At 43.3% G+C, this 25648-nt stretch overlaps 2 protein-coding genes across 5 annotated transcripts in view; both read right to left on the bottom strand.

Annotated features, from left to right (window-relative positions):
- The window catches only part of zgc:92140 (uncharacterized protein C1orf21 homolog), a 37184-nt gene extending 26399 nt beyond the window's left edge, over positions 1 to 10785 (bottom strand). Inside the window, exon 1 of one of the 3 annotated variants that reach the window (XM_054729985.2) lies at positions 10572 to 10785. The gene's annotated coding sequence lies outside the window, so the exon portion shown is untranslated. Of the gene's footprint in view, positions 1 to 4032; positions 4171 to 8727; positions 8822 to 10571 lie in introns of those variants that run through there. The other 2 variants (XM_070554112.1, XM_070554111.1) reach the window with 2 other exon arrangements.
- Positions 10786 to 11967: 1182 nt separating this feature from the next.
- Positions 11968 to 24264, bottom strand: edem3 (ER degradation enhancer, mannosidase alpha-like 3). Of its 2 annotated transcripts, XM_015971511.3 has the most exons (21): positions 23968 to 24264; positions 23839 to 23884; positions 23518 to 23618; positions 23088 to 23127; positions 22867 to 22979; positions 22604 to 22757; positions 21255 to 21389; positions 18888 to 18993; positions 18645 to 18742; positions 18119 to 18244; positions 17949 to 18032; positions 17668 to 17751; positions 16800 to 16924; positions 16545 to 16716; positions 16321 to 16466; positions 16017 to 16161; positions 14900 to 15091; positions 14659 to 14824; positions 14035 to 14220; positions 13795 to 13842; positions 11968 to 12949 (listed from the first exon to the last, which is right to left on the bottom strand). In XM_015971511.3, the coding sequence occupies exons 1-21, from the start codon at positions 24051 to 24053 to the stop codon at positions 12576 to 12578; spliced, it is 2727 nt and encodes a 908-aa protein (XP_015826997.1). In that variant the 5' UTR covers positions 24054 to 24264; the 3' UTR covers positions 11968 to 12575. The 2 variants fall into 2 exon arrangements, with proteins under 2 accessions (XP_015826997.1, XP_070410208.1); XM_070554107.1 differs by lacking the exon at positions 13795 to 13842 and having other exon boundaries at positions 18627 to 18742.
- Between the last annotated feature and the right edge of the window lie 1384 nt (positions 24265 to 25648).

Below are 25648 nucleotides of genomic sequence, written 5' to 3'. Positions count from 1 at the left end.
TACCCATGAACAAAATTAAATGTGGAGAGCTGCAGCATAAGTGAGAAGAAGAGGAGGATGAGTGCTTTTTGAAAGCAGACAAAAGGAGGCAAGGGTCAAGAAAAGGATGGACAATAGGAGAAAGATGAGTGCAAACCTTCAAAAGCATGCCGCCTCTCCCTCCTCCCTCCCTCAGAGTGTTTGAAGTGAACAGAAGGATGGTGCTCTCTTCTGTGTGGAGGTCTCTTCCTCCTAGGACAAAGCACCAGGTGTGCATGTAGCGACTGACACCTCCACCCCCACACAGAAACTATTAGACTTTCTGATAAAGATATTAGGCTAATGAGAATATTTTTGCACTGCAGCTGTATTAGGAGTGCAAAACAGGACGAGGGAATGCACACATGAAGTTAATCTCTAGGGCTCCATACGCCATTACTCATTCAAGGGCCCACAAGCGAGACAGAGCTGCACCCAGGGACCAAGAATCAAGACGGGAGCTGGTAAAGTTTTGTGGCGAGAGCCTGAGCAGGAGTCTGAGTCTCCAGAGCTCCCCTCTGTCTGCTCCAGGCAGACTGGGACACCTCTTACTACAACTCTGGAAACACTCAATTATGCCGCACACTCACACAACCACACACACACACGATCCTTACGCAGTCTGTAAAGACAGAAATAATCTCATCAAGTATAATCTGCCTCTCCCGAACGAGGATGCTGCACCAATCAATATGAGCAAGGTGAGCAGGTATTAACGCGCCGTCACAGATGAGTGCAGCGCGATGATGCAGGGAGCAAAAAAGACGTTAGAGGAGAAAAAGCAAATGGTGCAAACGGAAGAGTGAGACGGCTTTTTACTCTGAGCAGTAAATGCTGAACTGAAGTGAATATTGAATCAGCAAAGAGCAGAAACTCCCCGATGAAATCCGGAGGAGAAAGGGGAGGAGGTGCATTGAGACGCCGAGTTCAGAACTGACAGATCTGAAGATTTCAAAAGGGTCTCCGGTGTGTGTGGGCAGCATCTGTTTAAAGAGCTTTTGATTTGTTTGTCTTGAAACACCAAATTGTGAATAAGAGCGGGGTAAAATTAGACCCAGCAGAAGCGGCGCTGTTGTTGTGTGCAGGGATAATGCTAGGCTATGCGGATCCACAGGCTGCTATTACTTGGGTTACAGCTAGTAGGCGGACTATTACAAAGCCATATACACCTATAAATATACACTAGAGGCCTGTAAAAAAAAAAGACAAGGGGTCACTGAGTTTTAGTGGCATGAAAAATGTTGAAATTTTAAATGGTCAGAAAGTTGAATAAGTTTGACTTTTTTCTTCTGGAACAATCATCACAAGATTCGTCATTTTCAAGTGTCTTTCTGTGTAAAACTTCCATATTACTCCAACTCCTTGCAGATACCTTGCCATCTTCAAACACCTCAGCAAATCATAGTTCAGGCACTATTCTTTTTGATTTAATATGTTTGCACAAATAACCAATAAAGAAGACATGTCATAAGACAAGTTATAATAGCTCGATGTTAGATACAAAACACGTTAATAAAGATATTTACACTAAATCCCTCGCACATAAACTGACCTCAGGAGTTCCAGAATGAGCAGTTTCTCTTTTAAAACGTCACTTTTAAAACTAAGGCCCTGTCCACACGTAGCCGGGGATCTGCCAAAACGTAGATATTTTTCTACGTTTTGGCCTGTCATCCACACGGAAACAGAGTTTTTTCACACGAAAACGGATCTTTTTAAAAACTCCGGCCAAAGTGAAGATCTGCGTTTTCTCCGTTTTGGGTGTCTGCGTGTGGACAGACCAAACCGGAGTTTTAAGGTCCGCAACGTCACTTTCCGTGACAGAAAAATGCTGACATCACGTGTGCGACCTGTGTTTACACTAGCCGACAGCATGGATGCCCTCAGAGCTGCGCTCGCTTTATCAACTGTCCAAGCGCTTTTTGTTTGTTTGTGTTTGCAAGCGGAATTACTGCTCCTTGCGGAAGACCACAGACGAAGGACGAGGTTAAGAACGGGGGAAGTACTGCCGCCTACAGGTCTGGCATGTCCTTAACAACGTATTTATCCAGGTACGTGTGGACAGAGTTTATTTTTTTAAACGAGGTGGTGTGGATGCAAGTTTTTGGAGGGGCGGATATTCATTTTTAAAAAAAACCCGGCTACGTGTGGACTAGGCCTAAGGAGGAGCTGGCCACGCCCATCCATCCCCCAATCAAGTTGCTATAAGCTGGGAAGCTCTGATACCTGGGAGGGGCTCTGAGTAGAGCCGCTAATCCTCCAGCAGCAGATCTCTCTCACACACACACACGAGAGGTGGTTCTGTGCTATATTTGGCTTGTTTTACGCACATAATTCCAAAAACTAAACAATAATATAAAACAGATTACTTTCACGTTTGGAGTGAAGACCCACATGGCAGCACAAAAAGACGCAAAAGGTGAGTTTTGATGAATGCTGGGGTGAATGATGCAACTTGAACACCTAATTTTTGACAGGACTTATTCTCATATATAAATGCAATTTTATCATTGCTGAACTTGCAACTTGATCCGTTCTTACGTCAGACTTCAGAAAAGTCTTCAGAAAAAGTCCAGCCAGAGGACAATTCCCACATTCAGAGTCAGAATAGGATGCAACAGAAGAACCACAGCAATAAATAAAAACATCAGATATTCTGGTGCAGGAAACATTTGTTTGCATCCTCCTACTCTTTTTGCCTGTTTGACTGTGTAATGAGATCTCTTTCAGGCTTCCAGTTGGATCCAACATGAGTTGAGCTGTACTCAGACAGAGACTCACAGACAGACAGGACCACAGCAGGGCGTTGCTCGCTGTTGATTTAACCCACAGGACAGCTGGACGGTGCCACTCGGAGCTCGTCTCCTGCAAGCCGAAGTGTGTTAATGGGGTAAGCCTAGATTCACTCGTGCCAACCATCTCTCCCTGTGTCTCTCACATACTGAGCTAGCATGATCACAAAAACTGAATGAATGTAAAAAGGATGAGTTTTAACCATGTTATGATCCTTGCAGATCACTATAAATGCTTCACATTTATCCTGATTTTAAATCAGCTAACAAAAAAAGCACTCCTAAAATCATTTAAAAAGTCAGCCTGCAGTTTTTGCTTCATTTCATGCATCTTTTTTGAAGATAAACATCCATCAAATGCGAGGTAGAACAACAGAACGTTGCTCCAACTCTTTCCAAATGCATATCAACTTCTGTGGTATTTTCACCACAAGGCAAACATCTGTAAAATTAACAGAACTTGGCAAATACCGATACTTGCCCATTCCTGCATACCGACTCAGTTCTGTGCATAAGCAACCTTAACAAGTCAGTTTGTCATAGGAGGAACTCTAAAGGAAAAAAAAAAAAAACCTGTTGAAGGTGTACGTGTACATGCTTGCGTAAACATGCTCACAGTGCAGATCAGTGTTCTGCAGGATTTCTTAAACACCGGCCAGTGCCAGAGGCCTCAGAGCCTGAAAAACGAGCCGTTAACAAGTGAAAGAACGAGGAGTCGTAGTTGAAAGTTTTTGCGAAACTGTGTGGCTTTTTTTCCTTCCTTTTCCCGATTTCCTGTGTGGCCCCTTTAGCAGCAGGGCTTCAGTAATGAGGAAGATACGAGTTGAGATTTCCAACACCAGGGCAGGTCTCCCCGTGAAGCGACCTGTGACACGGTGCATATTAATTCCCCGCTTTATCATGCCGCAAAACTAAGTGCTGATCCACGCTCTGCCCTTTAATAAACTGCAGAGGGCCAGGTGTGTATGAATGCATTACAAAATACCTGTGGTTTGGCAAGGTCAGCAGCAGATTTTTCAAAATCAAAAGAATACATACAAGAAAAACGTGACTTCTGAAATGTACAATCCTCTAATCATGTGGTGCCTCCTGGTTGGTTTGATCTCAGATCAACAGCTCCAATAATCAGGAGTAAACATAATCATGTGATCACATACTGAAGCCGCACTGACGGTGCAAATGCTGAAACGTCGTGGACCACACAGAGGGAACACCGACTCACCCAGCATGCCTCCACCCAAACAGGAGCGTCTCCTTTCTCTCTTGGTTCTCAGAAGATTCAAGATCATTCGTGTAAAGAAAAGTCCGAGCGATGAGGAAGTATCGTCAGAAAACCTGCTGCTCATCATTTATCCTCCATATTTAACAAAGCTCTGAGTCCGACTCTCTAGGAGCTTACAACCACAATGTGCAGAACTTGACACGGAGTGCTCTTACACAACATCACACACACACACATACACACACACACACACACACACAGAATGTGCGACAAACCCTTTTCCAGAACGAAACCTGCTGGTTAGAGCCTCGCATTCGTGCTTTTAGTCAACAGAGGTGCAGCTACGCTGAACTCTGCAACATTACAAAACTCTCATTTCATGCTCACATTGAGTCCATTACATAACAAACCAAGTATGACTCAAGCAAAACTATGAGAAAAGAGTTAAGTCACAGAGCAGACTCACAATAAACACAAGAGCATCCTCCCAGTAGTTTTCTGTTAGAAACACATGAACTGTGTGTTTATTTACATAGAAATCTGTCAACATGACTCACTAAAACGCATCGTAGCATCAGCGTAAACAGCTGTAACAATCACAGGTTGCCCAAGCCTCTCAGGAGGTGGGACACAAAGCTCTCCACAATAAAAGCACACAATAGTTAAATAGGACCTCCAAACTAAAAGTGAGACTTACACATACTAACTAATCTAGACAATAGGAATGTAAGGAAATATTGATATAGCAATATATCGCGATATTTTTTCCTGCAATATTATATCGATGTTCAAAATCTGTGTATCGATTTTTTTGGAAGAATTTACGTGCAAACGTTTGTGCATTTTCTTTTCTTTTGGTGCAAATCAAATGCCGTCCACTAGTCAGCAGTAGGGTGCAATGGAGTTTGTTTCCACCACTGAAATGTAAATCCCTCTATTATGGTTCAGATACCTCATGTTAATCGTGTTAAGTATCAGTTTGGACCATTTATTGAATTTTCTTATAATAATTTTAGCCTAAAAAAATCACTATAATTGTCCGACTGAATGTATCGCAATATATCGTGATAAGTATCGTATCGCCAGAATTTCACCAATACACATCCCTACTAGACAACAACAAGAACAGGAGGGTAATGAGTGGGGTTGGTGCTTTCATGGCTGCTACCCACATGTTTCGCTGTGTTTTATTAGTGCAGCAGCTAATTCACCTGATTGTGTCTTTGCTGTTTCACTACAACTGCTGGTCTAACATGTCCTAATATTTACTCTAAACCAGACATCCAACGCAGCATCTCCACTTTTGTCCTTGTTTAAGCATTTCCTCAGTCCGACGGGCCATGGAGGCAACATAAACACAGATTTGTGACCAATAAAGGCATTTCGTTGATGATGCTTGTTGTTTAAAGCATGGTCCACTGTTTTTCTTTGCTGTCTGCTGCTGCTGAGCATTGGAATGAAGACGATCAGCAGCCGTGAAGGAGGTGGGGGGGGTAGGGATCTTGCACAGGAGCAGCTCTGTTCTGTTGAGTGAAACCACAGTTTGACACGGAGAGACAAGCCGACTCCACACAGCTACAGCACGCTTTAGAGAAGCTTCTACATGCACTCTCTTTGCTAAGAGGGTCTGTGTTTCTACTCCAGACCAATAAAAGCCAATGGAGCTGAAATTGCGAGGTCTGCTTGGCATTTCCTTACACAACTAGCTCAAGAAAGCAAAAACAAGAGACGTGTATAAGACCATCCTAGCAGAAACAGGAGAAACTCAAAATTTTGGCTGCAGGTAGAACTAAAGCAAGCCCCAATGACTGGTTCCACCTCACGACTACTGGAGGATCATGAAATATCTCCTCTGAGGCGTAATAATGGCTGGCGTTGATGCCGCAGAGTTCCCGAGAAGGAGGGCGCTTCCCTTGAAGGCCAAAAAGGCATGTCGCTGTGTGTTTTAATCGTTCTGATAACATTTCGTTCTGCCGATTTCAGCTGTGACAGAAGCAAAAACAAGTCGGAGCATGACGTGACTGATTAGCTGATCTCAGAGTGAAGAGGAGAATCATAATGAGGAGCAAAATGGAATGAAAGTTAAATCAAATTCTGACTGATCATTTCATTTCGCTGTCAACGCAGTTCGGTTGGGTTGTGCCTGTTGAACATGTTTTCTTAAGAGACAGCTGCAAGGCTGGCACAGCGGGCCCAGCCCAGCACACCGCATCCACGCAAGGTCAGACTTGTTTACATTTCCTAACCCAGACCCAGATCCATCTGAATTGCTAACAAACCAACCCACGAGCTGCAAAATGAGAAAATACCCACATTAATATTCATTAGTAATCACCGCAGCAGAAGAAAATAAATCTCAGTGTATGCGTAATTGGCAAGCACATTGCAGGATAATTGTAAGAGCCATTTCAGACGAGAGCGAAAGGCAGAGGGAGAGTTAGTGTGCGAAAGAAAACACGCTAAAATGTTTGACTGGTCCAGCCTTTCGGCGAGGAGCTGCAGATGAAGCCGCGTTTCACATGGCTGGTGGCGTATCTGCAGACGTTCTCTTTCTACAGTCTCTGGCTCTACCACATATGTGAAACGAAACACAGGCGTGTACTTGTTCAACGTGGGAAGTCATTCTCAGTTTATTAATATTGAATTATTCTTTTTAATGCAAAGTCACCTCAGAGGATTTCTGTCTCTAAAAAGCAGCTTAATAAACCTAAAAATATCTTTTTTTTTGGTGATGAATTAATCTGCTTTTGTTCCAAAACATCCACAGCATTCATCTCCATCTGGTCTGTCTGGTTAGCTCAAGTGTTTATGTCCAATGGTTTCACAGCTGCTCATATAAACTCTCGCTGAATATTATCTCCTAATTTGTGTGCTCCAGCTCCTGAGGATTTTATTTTTCAGCAGACAGAACGTAAATAAAACACTTACAGAATGTAGGATGACTGCTGTAAACACATAAAAAAAGAAAACACACATCATCACTATAATTAGAAATATAGCAGAAATTCAAATATTTAAAATTAATAACTGTGGTAAATATCTGTAATTATATCACTACTGCATTGTTGATTTGTAATCACTAATTTCTCCAAGGTGCACTGTGCACGTGCATGTGTGTGCGTGTGTGTGTGTATGTATTAGGGATGCACCGATCAGGTTTTTTGCTGCCGATCACCGATACCGATATCAAAGAATGCTGATCACCGATACCGATCACGTGGATTGGCCAGAAATTTTCTACAAACTACATAATCTGGGAATAAAGGAAATGTAACCTAATCTAAAATGGTCTGATCGGTCTGCTTTGATCTATTTTGAAAACTCCGATCAAAACCGATAGGGGCGCTATCGGCCGATTGGGATCAAATGCCGATCCATCGATGCATCCCTAGTAAGTATGCGTGTATTTGTCAACTTATGATGATCACAGTTTTAACTTGAGCATAAAGGCAGACGGCAACATGCATTCCTTCCAGGAATCAAAGGAATTTAATTAATTAGGTTTAAGTAACTGAATGATGGATCATATTTTATTGGATTAAGAAGCTATTTAAACACAGAAATAAGTAGTTTCCCATCTGGTTTGATTCATTCCAAAGAGCAACCGTTTAGTTTGCTTGTTATTTTTGAAATATGATCGGTCACTCTGAGTTTCAGATGCAGGCGGAATGTGAAAGTAGTCTTCCACCCCTACTTCCTGGATTAGCCACCAATAGAAAATAGACGGGGAAACGCTTGAGTCAGGAAAAGCCACAAAGATCTATGCCACACAGAAAATTAGCATTCATGGACTCACCCATCATCGGGCACGGTTGCTGTTAATTTTTGCAGCCAGGAGACAGCAGAGCACGTCTCAGCAAGTAGAAGCTAACTGTTAGCATTAGCAACTCCACAACACAGCAGAACTCCTTCAGGCTTGTGTTATTTGTGGAGATAAAACATCAAAACGGAAGAGTTGCATTGGTGTTAGCCAATTAGAGGCGAGATGTCAGAATATCATAAATATTCATCTCCAGCTAACTTCTACTTCCTGATTCAAGAGAGCCAGAGCTTTTGTTCCCCACTGAGAATAACTCACATTAGAGACCGCTGCACATGCATTGAAAGAAAAAAAAAAGCTAGCTTTAAAAAGTTATAAAAGTAACAACACGCCTAACATGACTGGCTTTATTTCTTTCTTCGGAAGATGACAGAAGTGTTGAAGTTGTTGTCTCCCTCTGCTCATTTCGTTTTTCTTTCACAGCTATGTTTAACCTGCAGTGAATATTTAGCTGAACTCTATCAGGAAACAGGCGGGTAAAGCAAACAGATGCTACTAGTTACAACAGAGCCAGTAAAAGATAGAGAAGCAGAAATGACCAGTAAGAAAATGTCAAACGAAAACATTCATAATCAATACTGCTCCACGCCTCTGGCTGCTCCAGCTGGACTCTGAACGTGAGCTGAACTGTAAACACAGTCAGAGAGACACTCCGAGCGACGCTGCTTCGTCATGTGACACAAGCACAGAAAGCAGAAACGCCAGCTCCTGCTGACACGAACGCCACACGGTCAGAAAAGAGAACCCGACAGCACTGACACAGCCGCCTATCAGGGCGTCTGATGCAGCGCAGACATGTGGAAACCTAAACACCACAACAGAAAAAGGCTCATTACATGCACTTTTTTTTTTACATTTGCTCCTGGAGCTCTGACCATTATTCAATCAGGGGAGTCAGCTTGATGGTCCGGCGATGCCCTCAGTCGAACAAAACGGAGCGATCGTGTTGCGCTGGCCTTGTGCTTTCTGCACTGCAATAGACTACCTCATCACACCTGATGGCACACACACACACAGAGCGAGAGAGAGAGAGAGAGAGAGAGAGAGAGAGAGAGAGAGAGAGAGAGAGAGAGAGAGAGAGAGAGAGAGAGAGAGAGAGCGAGAGCGAGAGCGAGAGAGAGAGAGAGAGAGAGAGAGAGAGAGAGAGACTGCACAGCACATACAAACTCGATGAAAGACACTAGGGGGGAACTCCCTCCCCACGCCCACGGATGAAGGAGACATCCTGGTAACCATGGAAACCTTCACAGTGACTTTGCAAATGCTGAATGATGACACCAACAATGGGCCACACGCTCATCCAAACTGCTTTTCATCAGCTGAGGGGTTAAGGAGAGCAAAGGGGCAGATGATGTTGATGATTGAGAGGATGAGGAAAAAGGAGGGAGGGGGCATGCTAAAAATAGCTCCTCCTGTGTGAGGAGGAGAGGTTTGTGCTTTCTGGTCAACGCTGGATCAAAAAGCCATATGTGATAAACAAGCACGCACGCACACACATACATACACACACACACGAGGAAGACAAGATGGGGGCTATATCAACCCTGATGTCAGCTGCTGGTGGTGACAAGTGTTTACGCACTGACCACATCAGCCTACTTTCACACCAGAACGCTGCACAATCTACAAATAAAACCTCTAAACCTGCAGTAGATGGAGACTACACTTAAAATCCGGAAGTTAAGGAATTTCAGGATTCCTTTGGTGGTGGAGAGCAGAAGATGATTATTGAGTCTGCTAATAATCTGTAAAAGCTGCTGCCTATTCAAATCTAACAGCAGCTGCTGTGATGCCTTAAGTGATGTGGGACAAACCAAGACTACAAGAGAAGCTCCTGACCTGTGACAGGTGTTACACAGAAATGTGTCCCCTATCAACAACTGCCCCCCCCCCCCCCCCCCCCCCCCCCCCATCTGTTCCAGCCAGTGGGGTGTTTCCCTGATTGGATGGAGATATTTAAAAAATAATATCACAACACTATGAAGCAATAAGTCAGTTGTATGCAATGTATACAGCTGTGGCGTATATAATAGTGATGTTATTGATATAGTAGGCAAAATGTAAAAATATAAAGATTATTTTTTCCTGAAAACAACAGAGCTAAAGGGGTAACTGACACATCTGGGGGCCATGGACCCCATCCCCGGACTCGAACCTCTCCCCGCTCCAACAGCTGTGTCCAGCTGCGCTAAGAGGGAACACTAGACGCTTTGTTTCCCCCAACAGGGCAGAGCAGAACCCGGGGGCAGCTGGAGCTAAAAGTATCTCCGTGTGGGTTTGTAGTTAAATTCTCACAAACGGCCCCGTAGCCTCGGCCAGAGCGGGGCTCACCTCTATGAGGCGTTTGTCCGAAAACAAACGGCCTCAGAGCGGAGAGGGAGCCGCGGGGAGACGGGCTGGCACAGCTAACCAGGGTGTGTGGAAAATTTCAAAACGAGCCGCTGAACCAACGTTGCCCGAACCGAGCCACGGTCCAAAGGAGACAAAAACATGCCCCACTTGTCTCAATAATGACTGAAAACAGTAAATGTAAAGAAATAAGAACCTTCGAAAGTGTCGCAGCGAAAACAAAACACGGGCAGAAGCGGTGTGTGGGGGAACCGGGTTAGACGCGGTTCAGTCAGGAAACACGAGCCGGAGGAACGTGGTTCCAACCGGAGCCTAAGAAGAAAAAAAAAACACGGTAAACGAAAGGAAAGTAACTCTGGCTGCTACTTACTCTGATGAACCGGTTCCGCTCGGTCCACTTGAGGGTAGCGGCTCGGTCTTCCGGGCCGTGTGCCGGGCGGGATGGGAGCTATGGAGACTGGAGAGCTGCGAGCCGCGAGGACTGAACGTAAACTGTGCGTCATTTCACCAGGATGCCACTAAATGCGCGCAGCAATGCAGCCATCTTACTGAAGAGCGCCTCGCCACACCACCAATCAGCGCTCGAACCGAGCCGAGGTTCTGGTCCCTGCGGGGCCAACAGAGGCCCTCCAGGAGCAGAGCCGAGGCTCGGATCTCATCACCTTTCACACGTAGGCACCTCAAACTAAAAAGCGACTGAATTACGTGCTGCACATCAATTAAACACAAAATATGACAAAAATAGCTTAATTAAATAAACTAATTCCTGCAAAAAATACTTTTTTCCTAACTAAACATTAGGTACTCTATTTTTTGACAAAATCAGGAAATTAAAAACATAGAAGCAAATCTAAAAGCCATAAAAGTTGTGCAAATGTGATCAGACAAGTAAATCTTACAATTTATTCTGGCAGATTAGCTTCTTTTTGTCATAGTCATTGAAATATAAATTATAATCTGCATGCCATCTATGGCAACATATTTGCAGCCAAGGTCAAATTAAATTTATTTAAGCAACCCAATCTAGTATTCAATATATTCAGTTTTTACTTTAATAACACTTTGTGCTAATGCTCCTGTTGCATTAATGCTGCATACTGCATGCACTCTAAAGCTAGCCCCACAAGTTAAAACAATCCCCAGATGTTCAGAAGACTTTATTACTTTTTACATGTCCATCTTTTAACTGAAGTTTGCGCAGCAGCTGCAATCGTTCTGACAGTAATGCCACGTTACATGAGAATATTTCAATTACATATCCGTCGTGTTGACTCATGTGATTGACGCAGGTGTCCACCCACTGTTTATAGAAAAGATCTGACTTTATAATCTCCAGGTTTGACTCAAAACATTCTCATCTCTTCTAAGTCAACAAGCATGTTAACCATGACCTCTAAAAACTGACAGCTTTCTCCATCTTCCTTAGTTTGACTCAAGCCAACCATATTTAGCGAAGATACACATTTAACAAGTTTATAAGCTTCTCTTTGTTTTCCATTCAGCTGAGAAGCAAAAATACAAAAATAAACTTTCAGTTCTAAAATTCCACAAAATTTAAATCATTAGGATAATCCACCCCACTTATTTTTCCCCGTCTTTATTGAATTTCATCAGATCACTGGTTGACTGCTGGTCGTTCAAGTCAGCATAATAAATAGATCTAACAGCACCACCCTGAGGACGGACGTGTACTCCGGCCCATTCCAGGGTGTGTGTGCTCCAATAAGGTCCACAGGCGCCAGAACCTGAGCAGCACCGAATTGCTTCAGTTCATGTATCTGGATAAATAAATATTTACACATATCTCATATGTCCTCCGGAGACGATAAGACTATTGGTGTTGAGTTTTTTTGTCCACCATCAACACATAAAAATAATTTCCTCCCCCCCCGCATTCATGAAATTCTTGCTTCTCAAGGTGTACATCAGATTATACCCAAGCCCATTCAAATACTAAATAACACACCATCTTCACATTGAATGAAACTAATTGGTCGATGGATTAATGAGTGAAAAAAGTAGTTGGACCGGCATCAAAACGAGTCAGAAATGCATAGAGAACCACAAAGTGAGGAAACAAACTCGAGGGTGAGGCGCTGCGTCTGGTCTGACTCTGAGCGGTCCTGTGTGGGTCGATACGTCGTCTCACACACAGAAAAGGCAGCTCTTTGATTCCTCGTCTACCTAAGGACAGCGCGTAGGCTGCCTTTGTGCGTGACAACCTTCACAGAGGGGACGATGTAAACCGTTATCACAGCTTCCTCAGAGTTCATCAGATGGAGACTGGTGACGTGAGACTATACACCCCCCAGGTGTCTCCCCATGCGGAGGGAGGTAAACCCACAGTCAGAGAGCACGATGAGCCCAAAGACTGTCAGAGCTCATCCTTCTCCATCTGCCTGAAAGCCTCCAGGTCTTCCCGCCAATCAGCAAGCATCTCATCCACTGATTGGCTGTTTGAGTCCGTGTCATCACGAGGCTCTTTTGTCTCCTCAGAGTCTCTCTTCTCGTCTCTTTCCTCCTTAGGCTGAGCCGAATCAGCTTGCTGCTCAACAGGACTAACTTCCTCTTGTGGTGCTTCCTCTGCAGTAGTAGCCGGGCTGATCTCCTCCTGCGCAGGAGAGACCTCCTCAGCAGCTGACTCATCCAGCTCCACGGTGCTGATCTGTGACTGACTAACAGGTTCAAATGAAGTGGGAGTCGTTGCCTCAGTTTGACAGTCCTCCTCTGCTTCTTGTACGTCTACACCTGAAAGAGGAAGTGTGGGGGGGGGGGGGGGGGGGTGATCAACAGCTTAATATAAAAGGTGTACAAGGATCACACACACCTACACACAAGAGGGGGCTCTTTTTCTCCTCAGTCAGTAATATACACACTTCTCCTGGTCGTCACTCTAGTTCAAAAATAGAACAGTTTTCATGGAGAGACTGTCAGCTATACCAGCATGGTGCTGACTGTGAGTCATGTTTCCCACAGGATAAAACCTTCCTCACATCGCTGTGCAGCCAAACGGAGTCGACTGACAAACGGATTCTGGCAAAAATAAAACGGCACGCTGTGAATTTAAACAGACCTGGCAAGAACAAATGAGAGTTTCGTTCCGTTCGTAAAAAATAAAGAGTGACCGGATGGATCGGAGCTTTTCCAAGTCAGCACCACAAAGACTTCACTCAGGACTGCTGAAACTACAACCGCAGCTTTCACCGTTCAGATTCAGACAGGTGCTTGATATCTGGTCGCCAAGCTGTGCGGATGGTTTATGGTTACAAAAACTGGCCATTAATCACAAATGTCTGCAAGCAGCAGGAGGAGTGAACCCTAACCATGCTGATTATTAACCTGTTTAGACATCTATGTGTTAGCTATTAATAACAGAAAATGCATACATGCTACATCATGCCTTGCTATATAAAAGATGGAGTCACCAAAAGCTCCAGGGGAGAGGGAATACATGACAGTGATGCAAGAGCTTCCTACAACAGAAGGATGTGATTAGAAGGGGATGAGAGGCAGAAGGAAACAAATGGGGAAACTTTAAGGGGGAAAGAAAGGATGTAGATAATGGAAGTGGAGGGAAAAGGGAAAATACTTACTGCCCTCAATCAGGCTTCCAGGAAGAGGTTTACCTTTAAATATGGCTGCTGTTCATCCAAAGGTTAATAATTAAGGAGAAGAAACCATGAGAGAAGAGACGGACATAAACGGTAAGAAGAGGGGAAATAAAGAGAGAAGTGTAAAGATCTGACAGCATTACCTCATTTTAACTACAGGTGGCTTCAAATAAATTCTGAATCATTCCTCTTTCACTTACTAAAGACACCCAATTCACTCACCTCTGTCTCTGGCTTTGTCACTCAGCAGCACCTCCACCTCCCTGTACTCCTTCAGCGCCTCCAACAGGATGTTGCCCTCCTTGTGGAAGAGGAAAAGGAGCGGCAGAGTGATGTCATCCGTGCTGCGGCCGTCTCCGGCCATCTGAAACAGGGGAGCCGTGTCGCTGCTGCTGCCCTCGTTGTCGTCTGGAAGTAAGGAAGGCAAAACACACAAAAGGGTGTTAACACACCCGTTCCATTAACGGTTGAAACCAGAGATGGGAAGTGTGGCATCAACACGTCATCTCCATGCCGAGTTTTTGTTCTGCTCAGCAACTGGACCAGGTTCCTTCACTGTGCTGATGGAAATCACCTGGTTTAGTTGTTGAGCTGAAGAAAAACATGGCTTGGAGATGACGTGTTGATGCCACACTTCCCATCTCTGGTTGTAATTGCTGCCTTTTATTTACCGTTTCAGGAGTTTAGCTAAAATATTTAATATTAAAGTAAATAATCTATATTTAAACCAGAAGATCTGTTGAACAGTTCAGTGTTGTGAGACGGACTCTATAGGCTGAATGTCTACGAGGTGATCTGGTTATTGAGCTCTAATCTCGTCTTGTGTCGTTTGCTGTCCACACTGACCAATGACTATGCCCCCGATGGCGCCGGCCTTCTGGATGTGTCGGGCCTTCTCAGCAAACATACACTGACCCCTCTGCAGCAGAGCGATGTGGCCTTGAACGTACTCGGCGTTGGTGATCTCAGAGCAGCCTCTGTAAGGCTCAGCCACTGTCACGAAGCCTCGAACCTGGAAGAAACACACACAGTTATAAAACTACAGACGGTACCATGGCCTAATGTTGAATTCTGGTTTTGGACTCACCCCAGTAGCACTCTTGGACAGGTCTGTGCCAAACTGTGCTGGACCTGCGGTCAGCACCACCCTGCCAAAGAACGGATGGGAGACGATCTGGATAGCTCTGGGAGGCAGCTGCTCTTTCTGCTGCTGGCTGGACAGCTCCATCATCTCCTGCATGAATCTCACACCATCCTCTGCTGCTACAGCGCTCACCGCCTGGGTGGAGGAGAGACGGAGAGGAAAGCTTTAAAAGACCCCAAACAAGACCAGAAACAAGGCATGTCCTCCTGAAGGTGAAAACTACTATGTAATTATTAAATCCAGACATGTTTATTTTGTTTGTGAGAATCCTTCATGTCGTGTGTATTTTCTGTAAAGCCGGGCGGACACTGTGCGACTTTTTCACTTGTAGCACTCAGCTTCAGCTCACACTGTGCGACTTCCTCGCAGAGCAGATCTCACGAGTCATGTGCTCACACTGCACGACCCAGTTCTCGGATGCGACCTGACTGCTCACACTGTACGTCTGGTAGCAAAACGTCGGCCCTAAAAATATGCTAAAAATAGCAGTTTTTACTCAACACGTCAGACTTTTTTGTCTTGTTTTGCCTGTTGTCCTTCGGGAGTGCTGCAGGAGGACACACAGGGGTTTATGGGGGTTGGATGAGGAAAACGAAATAAAGAAAGTAAATCTGTGTTTTGTGATCAGTTTAATTTGACATGAACACGACAAACACGCTTTCTTGACAATCTTTGTGAGTAAAAAAAACGTGTAGAAACAAAAACGAACAGCGTGTGTTATTAGGGAAATAGCGAGCGACCGGCGTTGATGCAGGATTGCGCGCGCATGCGCCGTGAGCGGTTCTGATACTTTTTGGGTCGCAGCTGCTCGCAGCGCCGCTTCAACAGTGCGATACCCTCACGAGGGACGAGCGAAATATTAAACACACCAGAAGTCCATGCGAGCTCACGACTGCTGATCGGCGGCTGGTCACGTGGTGTTAATCGCCTCTCGTAACCCCCTGTACACGACACCACGCTCGACGCAAAACTCGTCCCGATCTCGTGGATTCTCGCACGAGTGGAAAATCGGCTCAAAAAAGTGAAAAAGTCGCACAGTGTACGCCCGGCTTAAGTTAACCTGAGTAGCATGCTGGACAAGCTGCACTCTGCCATCTTTCAGGTGGATGAGACTGACTCCCATCCTCCTCAGCAGCTCCAGATGTTCAGGGTTGTTTGCCATGAAGTCTTGAGCCCTGAGAGGTGGACGGCCCATACCCGGTTCCCTGAGAGGAGGGATAGGCGGCAAAATGGTCATTTTAAAAGGTTTTACACAAAACCTTTATTGAAAAAGAGAGGGAAGATGAACTAACAGTTTCAAAGAAGAACAGAAGGGGCACGACGGATCCGTCTGAGCTCTTTGTCAAACCTGTAAGGGCACATACCTGTAAGGGGCAGGCCGCGGGCAGCTTTTATCAACTACACCACGGATCGGTTCTCTCAAGTTACGAGGAAAGGCGGGGTCTGGAAACAGGAGCCGTGTGTTTGGACACGTCCAATCAAAGTTGGAGTCATCCAGCTCCTCGTCCGTCTAAAGAGTGAGAACACCTTCTATCAGCACCTGCAAAGCCTTAATGCTTTAGATTTGGAACCGAAAGAAACTGTTTACAGTTCTGTTGGAGGCGATGGGTGAGGAGTAAGGTGAGGTGGAGAGAGACAGAGGCAGTAAGTGTGCCTCAGTGGTGAAGACATAGTCTTCTACATCAAAAGGGAGGTCATCTGTCTCAGCAAACAGCAGGAAGAGGTATTTAAACATCTCAGCAAGGAAGAAGGAGTCCATTCTAAAAGAAATAAGGACAAATGCATGTCTACATGCTCCAACTACCACGTCTCCTGTTACGATACGATATGTTTTCATACTGACCGATCCTCGTGGCTTCCTGTGCGAACATCCTTCATTGCAGCAAACCCACAAGGCACGCGAGCAAAGCGGTTGAGGTTGTCCAGGATGGTGCGGCCTGCCTCCAGGTAGTACGGGTCTCCTGTGGCCTGACAGGGTGGAAGGACCGACAGAGACAACATGCTTCTTCAGTCACAAGATCAGAACGGTGGTTTCACTACAAGAGGTTTTATTATTATTATTATTATTATTGTAGGAGCCAATGTTGTCTTGGTTTAGATTATATTATGGTCTAAGTTTATTTTGAGAATGTTTTATGTACATTTCAGTTTATTGCACTATGGTTTGTATTTCCTTTAACCACTGGTGGCACTGCGGAGCCTATAAAGGTGTTGAGGCTGCAGTGCACTGGCGTTTTGTGGGTGACGGGAGGTCACACGGTTTTTACCGCTTCGTTTGGTTTCATATGCCACATCTAATTTGCCGTTATAATTTTCAGCGTTTACATAAACCTGGACAAGAAATAGCCATTCTGGACCCAGCTTGTGATCGTCAACATATTCAATAAATGGGACAATAAACCCAAACCTGCTTTCTGCCTGGACAATATTGTTGAAGTGAGTCATTGCCTCCACCCGCACCCAAGGGTGACTAAAAGTGGGACTTGATAGTCACTACAATTATTATTATTATTATTATTATTATTATCATTATTATTATTACAGAAAGTGAAATGACTGACGATGAGTTTTGTAGAATTTTCCAGAATTAAGATAAAATTTCAAACGTGAGCAGCAGCATCTGCAAGTGATGCTTGATACTGGACATGTGCCTCTGTGCTGCAGCAGTGAAAAGAGAGGTGACACATTATGTTAGCTACTTGATAAATTACCTTATAAAGGAAATAGGTGCTCTCTGCAAACTCAGGCCTCAGGGGATGTTGAGCCCAGTGTACCCTGAAATCAGTAGTGAAGGCCTGAGGACAGACAGAGAAGGGCATGACAGTCGACACTATGAGGGACAACGGCCAAATCTGAAAACTAGCGGGAAACACGCGCTTGCTCATTTCTGTGTCATTCTAACAGATCCAGTCAAACTCCAAAGTTGTTGTTTTTTTGCTGCCGTTACAACTGAAGACGAACTACCTTCCGGCCCATTACTCAGACAAATTACCTCTGGGAGGAAGTTGTGTTTTTTGGTGACTTGGTACAACATCTCATGAGTTTCGATGGCAGGACGGATATCTCCCTTTAACACCTGAGACATAAACGATAAGAGTTACTGAAACGGTGAAGGAGTTGAAAAAAGCAGTAAACGCGTCACATCGTCCCGTCTAGTCCGACCTGCAGTCCAGGGAAGAAGGCCAGCAGAGAGTCCATCCAGGTGCGAGCAGGAAGCAGAGGTTTGTGGATGTGGACGTCCAGCAGCAGAGGAGGCTGGCTGATGTACTTCATTATAGATGCATAGTGCTAAAAGAAACATAGCAGAGTAAAGCTAGCTCAGGTTTTATAAATATAGAGTTTGAGGCTCTACATGATCTGACGTTCATGAGCCGGAGGGCTCGATGCACCTGAAAACCTGAAGACCACAACCCTTCATCTGTATTTTTTTTCATTATTAAATATTTATTGCAAAGCAAGAAGCAATCGATAACTGATGAATTATTTATTAAGAGCTTAATGCTGAAAAACTGAGGATGTTTGAGCAGAAGTGACAGTAAAAATATATAAAATAACATTTAAACAAAAAATAAACAACAGCCACATTTTCCACTCCATCAGAAAGGATAGGGAGCTAATAAAGAACCAATGTTTCAGGGCCTTAAATATGTGTCAGAATGAAATTGTGTACGGGTGTGTGTGTCCTCACGGTATTGAACCTCTGTAGAAACTCGTCATCTCCCAGGAGGACGTAGGCCTTTAGCAGGTATTCATAATACGAGTCAATTCCTGCTCCAACTCCACTGTCTGCAAGCATCAAAACAATCCATCATCTCATGATGTCACAAGAGAAACCATGAGACTTGGGGTCTGTTTGCACTCATTCACCCTCTGTGTCACCTTCATCTTTCACTCCAACCTCTCATCATCCTCCGTGTCTCTGCACTCTCACCTCTTCTGACCCACTCTCCTGAGTGGATGTTGATGGTTGTTCCCACCAGATTGCTGTTCCTCTGTCGCTTCTCCCACAGGAAGTCCAAGGCTCTGCGGGCATGCTCCTGTGTGTGAGGAAGAGAGAGTCAGACTTAAAAAGCAATAACCAGTCTGCAGCAGCCCCGTGATTATTGGCTGCTTCTGTGCTTGGTCAGCAGTTTGCATCAATCAGGGAATTATCAAGTGTCTAAATGTAATATAGAATAGAATAGAATAGAATAGAATAGAATAGAATAGAATAGAATAGAATAGAATAGAATAGAATAGAATAGCTCAGGGATGTGTATTTTGGAAATTCTGGCGATACGATACATATCACGATACAGGGGAGACGATACGATATATCACGATATATTGCGATACATACAGTCAGATGTTACAAGCAATTTTTTTTTACTGAATTTATTGTAAGAATGTTCAATAAACAGTCCAAACTAATACGCAACATGTTTAACATGAGGTACCTGAACCATGATGGAGGGATTTACAGTTCAATGGTGGAAACAAAACCCGTTGCTCACTGCTGCCAACTAGCGGGTGGCGATTGAATTGCACAAAACGAAAAGAAAATACACAAAAGTTTGCATGTAAATTCTTTCAAGAATTAGATACACGGCTTTTGAATATCGATGCAATAATCGCAGGAAAAAATATTGCAATATATTGCCATGTCGATATGTCCGATACACGGTTTTTGAATATCGATATAATATTGCTGGAAAAAATATCACGATATATTGCCATATTATCGATATTTTCTTACATCCCTAGAATAGCCATTTATTTCCCCTTCTGTAATGACGCGTTGGTGCCACAGCAGCAATTGCATTCATTATAGGAGCAAAAAGGAGAGTAAAAAACAAAACATAATGAGTAAATCACAATTAAACATAACACAGAAATACTTAAACTATTCTAAATATTAAAAATTCTAAATGCTGAACATTTCAACAAATAAAATATTAAAATACCGTGTGGATAAAAAAGATGGTAGAGTATTTACAGAGAACGGGAAACTGCAAATGTAAAGACGAGCGTGTGCGGGTAGAATAACAACAGAAAAATGTGTAAATAAAAGAGCAGGAATAAATGAATGCAAAGAGACTGTTTTCTGGGTAAATAACTAAAAAACAAAGAATAACAAAAATAAATAAATAAATTGAAAAATCCTTACATCTAGTTGAATTATTTTATCAAATGGATCTTAACCAGTAACATATTGGCTTCATCGGTAACACCAATGTAAATATTTTCCAAGAAATAAAGACATCTGTATTTAATCCAACTACAGCTACAGACACACGGTTAAGTCTCAAGTGTAAAATAAAAAAGCAAACGTAAAGCATCCTGGTGAACGATCCCTTCAGTCATGAGCCAAGCTCTTGGTGCTTTAAAAGTTTCATCACTTTGTTTACATGCATTTTCTGATGCAACATGTCAAAGCTGCAGAAGGAAAACAGCTTGTCCAGCTAAATCTAGCAGAACAAAAGAGCTACCATTAATGTGCTGAAAACAGAGCGATAAATAACATGGAGCTTCATATGTATACTCCGTTCTTCTCTAAGGAAAAAGGGAGGTGGTGAAACGCTTTTATCTCATCAAATATTTGATTAAGCTGCTGTAAACCCGTCTGCACCCGAACCAGTGTTGCATCAAACAGTCAGATAACTAAAACAAGTCACAAAGGTGAGACATTCATTTTTGACCATAAAAATGGTTTCATAAGAACCAGCTTTGATCTTGAGAGTTACAACTATGAGAAACAAGCCACAAGGTGCTTTCAGCAGGCCGCTCACTTCCTCCTTTAATATTTTATAAAAAATAAACTCCTCTTTTGCACTTTTACCACCCTACAACAGAAACCCTTGCTTTTAATTTACACCCAAAGGCCCGTTCCAGCCATACTGCTGTTTAAATAGACGTAAGAGTCAACATGTTTGCCAGGATCTCCCAACACCTACGATGAAGACAGATTTTTAGTCTGCACACAGGTCTTGAAGCAAAAACGATGGCTAAATCCATCTAAATCTACATATCTGATTACTGGAAATCCAGTAATGACTGAGAACATGAGTCAGATGTTAGATAAGATATTCAGATCTCATTTCACAATGAAGGAATCAGAAAAACAACACACTGCAAACCTGATCCAAAGGAAACCTGAGTCACTTTCGGGGTGTGGCTGTTTGATACCGCCTGTGCAAATACCTGTAGGACTTTTTAACTCTTTAATAACTTTGTATTAGACTTGAATGTAAATTTGTCAACGTGCTGGACGATGAGTAAAACTTCACTGTAAACCTGGGAGAATGACGTAACAAGGTACCTCAAACACAGGGTCCCCGGTGAAACGACTTAAGGCAGCAAACTCCAGGATCATGGTCCCTGCACACGCGGTGCATGTGTCTGTTTCTGTGCCCGTGCGTGTCTCAGGACCCCTCACTCCATGTTTCAAGTTCACCTTGTAAACACAGAAAGAAGAAGAAAAAATAAACACCAAGCGTCCATTATGAGGCAGATGTGATTTGCAAATCTCTTCAGATAAAAGCTTCGACAGCTTTAAGCAGAGCAGCGAAGCAGAAAAAAACTGGAAATGTTCCATTTTGATCTGACAGTCCTGCAAGGAAATGCAGATAACAGCTTTAGGCAGCAGGAATGCTTCTCTACAGGATGATAAATCTGGGCCATTTTAACAAACAGATGGGGCTTTGTTTTCACTGATCCTTCCTAATAATACGCAGCCACCGGCTATGAGAGCAGCTACTCTCCCACAATCGGAACAAGAGCTTTTCCTGCTCTAAACAGAACATTGTTGGCGTCACGTCACATCAAATCATGAAAATTCAAATTCAATTCAAAAATACTTTAATCCCAGAGGGAAATTGATTGCTGTAGTAGCTCAGAATAATAATAATAATAAAGTCATCAAAGAGTTATTGTATATTACAATGGCTGTTGGCAGGAAGGATCTCCAGTAGCGGTCAGTGTTGCAGCGAAACTGAAGAAGCCTCTGACTGAAGACACTCTTCCGTTGTCGGACAGTCTTGTGAAGAGAACGCTCAGGGTTGTCCATCATTTTCTTGATTCTCTGGAGAATCCTTCTTTGCATTATCTCCTCCAGCGGTTCCGAAACTGTCGAAACTCTGGCTGAGTCCTTGAAAGGGCTTGGAGTTCCTCCATCTTGTTGGCCAGTGGTCTCACATTGCCCATTATGATCGATGGAAGAGATGGTTTGAATTTCCTCTCTGTCTCCGTTTTGCTCCCGCTCTGCACCCACGCTTCTTGCGTTTTAGCTCATTTGGGATTTGTGGTTTCAGTTGAGGTATTATTTCTGCCTTTCCAATGTTAATCAGCTGCTCCTGATTGTAAACCTGCTTGTTGCCATGGTTACGCATCATAACAAATGCTCAAAAAGTGAAAAAGCTAAAAAATAGCAGTAAAAATCCCCCAATCTTCACAGCACCAGAAACAGAAAAGTAAAGTGTCCAAAAAATACCGTTTTTTCTTGAGAAACTAGAAGAAAAAACGTCCAAGAAAAGGCAAAACTTACATATGGTCAACAGAGCTACTCCAACATGCAGCCACCCAGAGCAGCGCAGTTCCGGAAAGGAACAGAGACGTTGTGGTGTGCGAAAGCTGAACTGTAACATAGATCCCTGTTGATGTGTGTCTTACCCTGGGATAAGGCAGGCCGCTGCTGGTGTTGAAGGCCGGCAGCAGTCGGAGTCCCAGGTCTTTGGCCATATTCAGGAGCTCATCCTGGTACCACTGCATGTGCTGCCTGCCTTCCTTCAGCATCACAGCCATGGAATGACCTCCCAGCAAACCCCTAAACAAGAAAATAAAATACACAGATTTATTCTGTCCTTTGCATTCTTTTGTAACAGGAAATGTGATTTAGCCTTTTCATAACCGTTAGAAGTACAATTCATTCTCACCCAAGGACTCGGATGTTGGTTTCAAAGACTGACACGACAATGTCGTTGTCCAACCGCACGTCGGATAGAACTCTCCTCACAGCAGCCTCGAACTCTGTCGTCTTATTCAGGAGCTGGCAGGGAGAAACAGAACCGGCTCGATTACAAATGTTTTTGTTGGGTTATTTCCCCCCCAAAAAAACCACTGGATTATTTTCTTAATACAAAGAAACTGCACTCACCACTAAAGTATCCAAAGTGTCGATAAGGGTCAGAGAAAACCTGGCAGGGTGAGTCAACAACAGATGGTTACATTCGCACCAGTCATTAACTTTTAGCAACAACTGAAGGAATAGAAGTCAAAGCTCAAACCGAGTGTGTGTACTAATGAAATCCAAAAACTCTGCTGCTGGACTTTCCCATTAAAATGAGGATGAGTGTATCATTTTGTTGTTAATTGTTAAAATAAAGGTGTTTCTGTATCATTATAATTAAAAAAATTCACTAATCCTTGACCAAAGTACGAGTCTGATCTACTTGAAAAAACTTTACAAAGTGAAGCTTGTAGATCTTTAGTTTTGGACAGGGTGAACCAGATTGACCAAACCATGTAAAACACAGACGGTCATTTTCTGATAAACACAAATCTAAACTGTGCAGTTTGCAACTTACTTGCCAAGAGCATCGTCCACATCCCCTCGACTCGGCTCCAGCCCACGTACTCTTCCTCTGCAGGTTAGTGGCATCAGCTCGTCTGCTGGGTACGCATGGTCCTGGGATACGCACAAGTATACACTATAAATATACACTTGTCCTTTTTTTATTGTTTAGGAATATTAAATTAATGTATTTGGAGCTGAAATTCACAAGAGAAATGATCCCATAGCATCGTTACGCTCTTAGCAGGCGTTTAAGAATTTTGAAAACAATCAAAACTATGATTTTGTGGCTTCATGAACCTGAATTAGGATTCAGAAAGGATGGAGACCTCACCATATAGTTCTGATATGCGTGATCAAACATCTCAACCACTTGATTCCTTGGAGGAAAAAAACAAAGGATGTGAAATCCTTCTTAGACAACACAAACATTTCTCAGCTGACTTTGTTTTCTGAAGCTCACCTCAACTTGTTCTTCTCCTCTCTCAACATAGCTGTTCCAAAGCTGCATAACGCTCCATACAGCATCAATAATAAGACAGGCGGCATTGCGGTTTGTTTGGATGATCACAGAAATGTTCATAAAACTACAATTCAGCTAACAGTCCCATCGTGCAAGTGTGCAATCATCACCACTACCCTAACCAAACAAGAGAAACAACATAGACGCCCTCTCATTAAGGTAAACATCTGAGATCTTTTTTTATCATCTCAGTGTCTTTGACCTCAAGGTGTCAGCTAATCATCGGTGTCCTAGTTTCGTTGCATCACAATCTGAGTTGAACAGAAGCAGAATAGATTGTGAGGCTTAATGCACCAACAACCTAAAAGTGCAAATAAGAAGTAGGAGGAATGTCACTACCAGTAGCCAGATTATACACTAAGTATCTGCTACAGATGTGCCCAAAATTAAATTAAATATAATAACGTATAGTGCAAACTGTTCCACGTCCTGTTAGCAGGTCGTGTTTACCTTTCCAACTTGTCTCCTGAACCCATGCGACACGTTGACGGCCAAAGATCGGTCTGACATTAACATCTAAACAAACACGATCCACGCAATGAAAGACAGGTCGGTTTACATTATTTACGGTTCGGTTACAAATGAACAACCTGTTTTCTTCACAGACAGGCCAACGGTCATAACATCTACACAAACGTTAAGTCAATCATGTCTCACTTCTCTGTTCATCTCAGCAAATTAAACCGCAATCCAGATGGGTTCACGTGAAAAGTACCGTTCTTAAAAGCTCCCGTTTCCACTGAAATGGCTTTAAAGAACCAAGTTGATTATTTCCTCCGTCTGACAGGTAGCGGCGGAACCCTTCTGACGATTTGATTAGCCCGCTAGGCTAAATCGCCGAGCTAGCGGCATCACGCAGCTCTGGAATACAAAACAAATTTAAAAAACAAAGGTACTCATTGTTGAGAAGTAACCCCGATCCCTTTCTCTCTTCTGTCATTTTGTGTTACAGAATAAAAAAAGTCTTCGAAAATTGCTGTTTCCCCGAAAAAGTAGCTGTCTTACTAACCGGAAGCTACTTGATGGAAACGTGAACTACATCCGCTTCCTGAGGCGTGGATAATTTCTCCTGAGCTGAATTTCGCAGATATCAGTTTTACTTTAGTTATGTCGATTTTCTAAAGTAAATCAAAGGAACACATTTACATAATACGCTTGAAAACAACTGAATTTTTGAGTCAAGTGCTTAATTTTAAAAGCAGATTAACCGGCTAAGCAGTAACTTGAAAAATCAAAATAAAGGAAATAAAAGTCCACTCAATCAGATGTATCTTATGCTGCCTTTAAGAGCTGCTCGGAAATACTGCGATCCACACCACAAGTTTGGTTTATACAGGTAATCTACAGTCATTGGCTCATACAAGCAAGCGCTTTTATGAAAATTACATTTCATGTACTGTTGTCTATTTTTATATAATACAGCTGTTTGATTTCATATTTTTAATTATAGTTTGTAATTTATTATTTTAAAATACTCCCATGAACTGTTAAAGACCGTAGCCTTCCAATGCCATTTAAAAAGCTGCTTTTGTTTTCTCTGTTTGTGTGTGTGTGTGGGGGTGGGGGGGGGGTGGGGGTGGGGGGGTACATTATAAAGTCAAAAAATACATTTCCCATCAAG

The sequence above is a fragment of the Nothobranchius furzeri genome, chromosome 8 (genome assembly GCF_043380555.1).
Source record: "Nothobranchius furzeri strain GRZ-AD chromosome 8, NfurGRZ-RIMD1, whole genome shotgun sequence".
Classification (NCBI taxonomy): Eukaryota; Metazoa; Chordata; class Actinopteri; order Cyprinodontiformes; family Nothobranchiidae; genus Nothobranchius; species Nothobranchius furzeri.
The sequence above is the reverse complement of the archived record's forward strand: the minus strand, read 5'-3'. Positions and strand labels throughout refer to the sequence as shown.

Bases quoted from the DNA above. Each gene is read 5' to 3' on its own strand.
- edem3 (XM_015971511.3), bottom strand. From the start codon at position 24,053: ATGCCGCCTGTCTTATTATTGATGCTGTATGGAGCGTTATGCAGCTTT. The intron at 22,758-22,866 runs GTGAGAATGAAT...TTTCTTGTTTAG, and splicing joins ACCAACATCCGAGTCCTTGG to GGGTTTGCTGGGAGGTCATT. The intron at 16,162-16,320 runs GTATGTGCCCTT...CCCTCCTCTCAG, and splicing joins CCGCGGCCTGCCCCTTACAG to GGAACCGGGTATGGGCCGTC.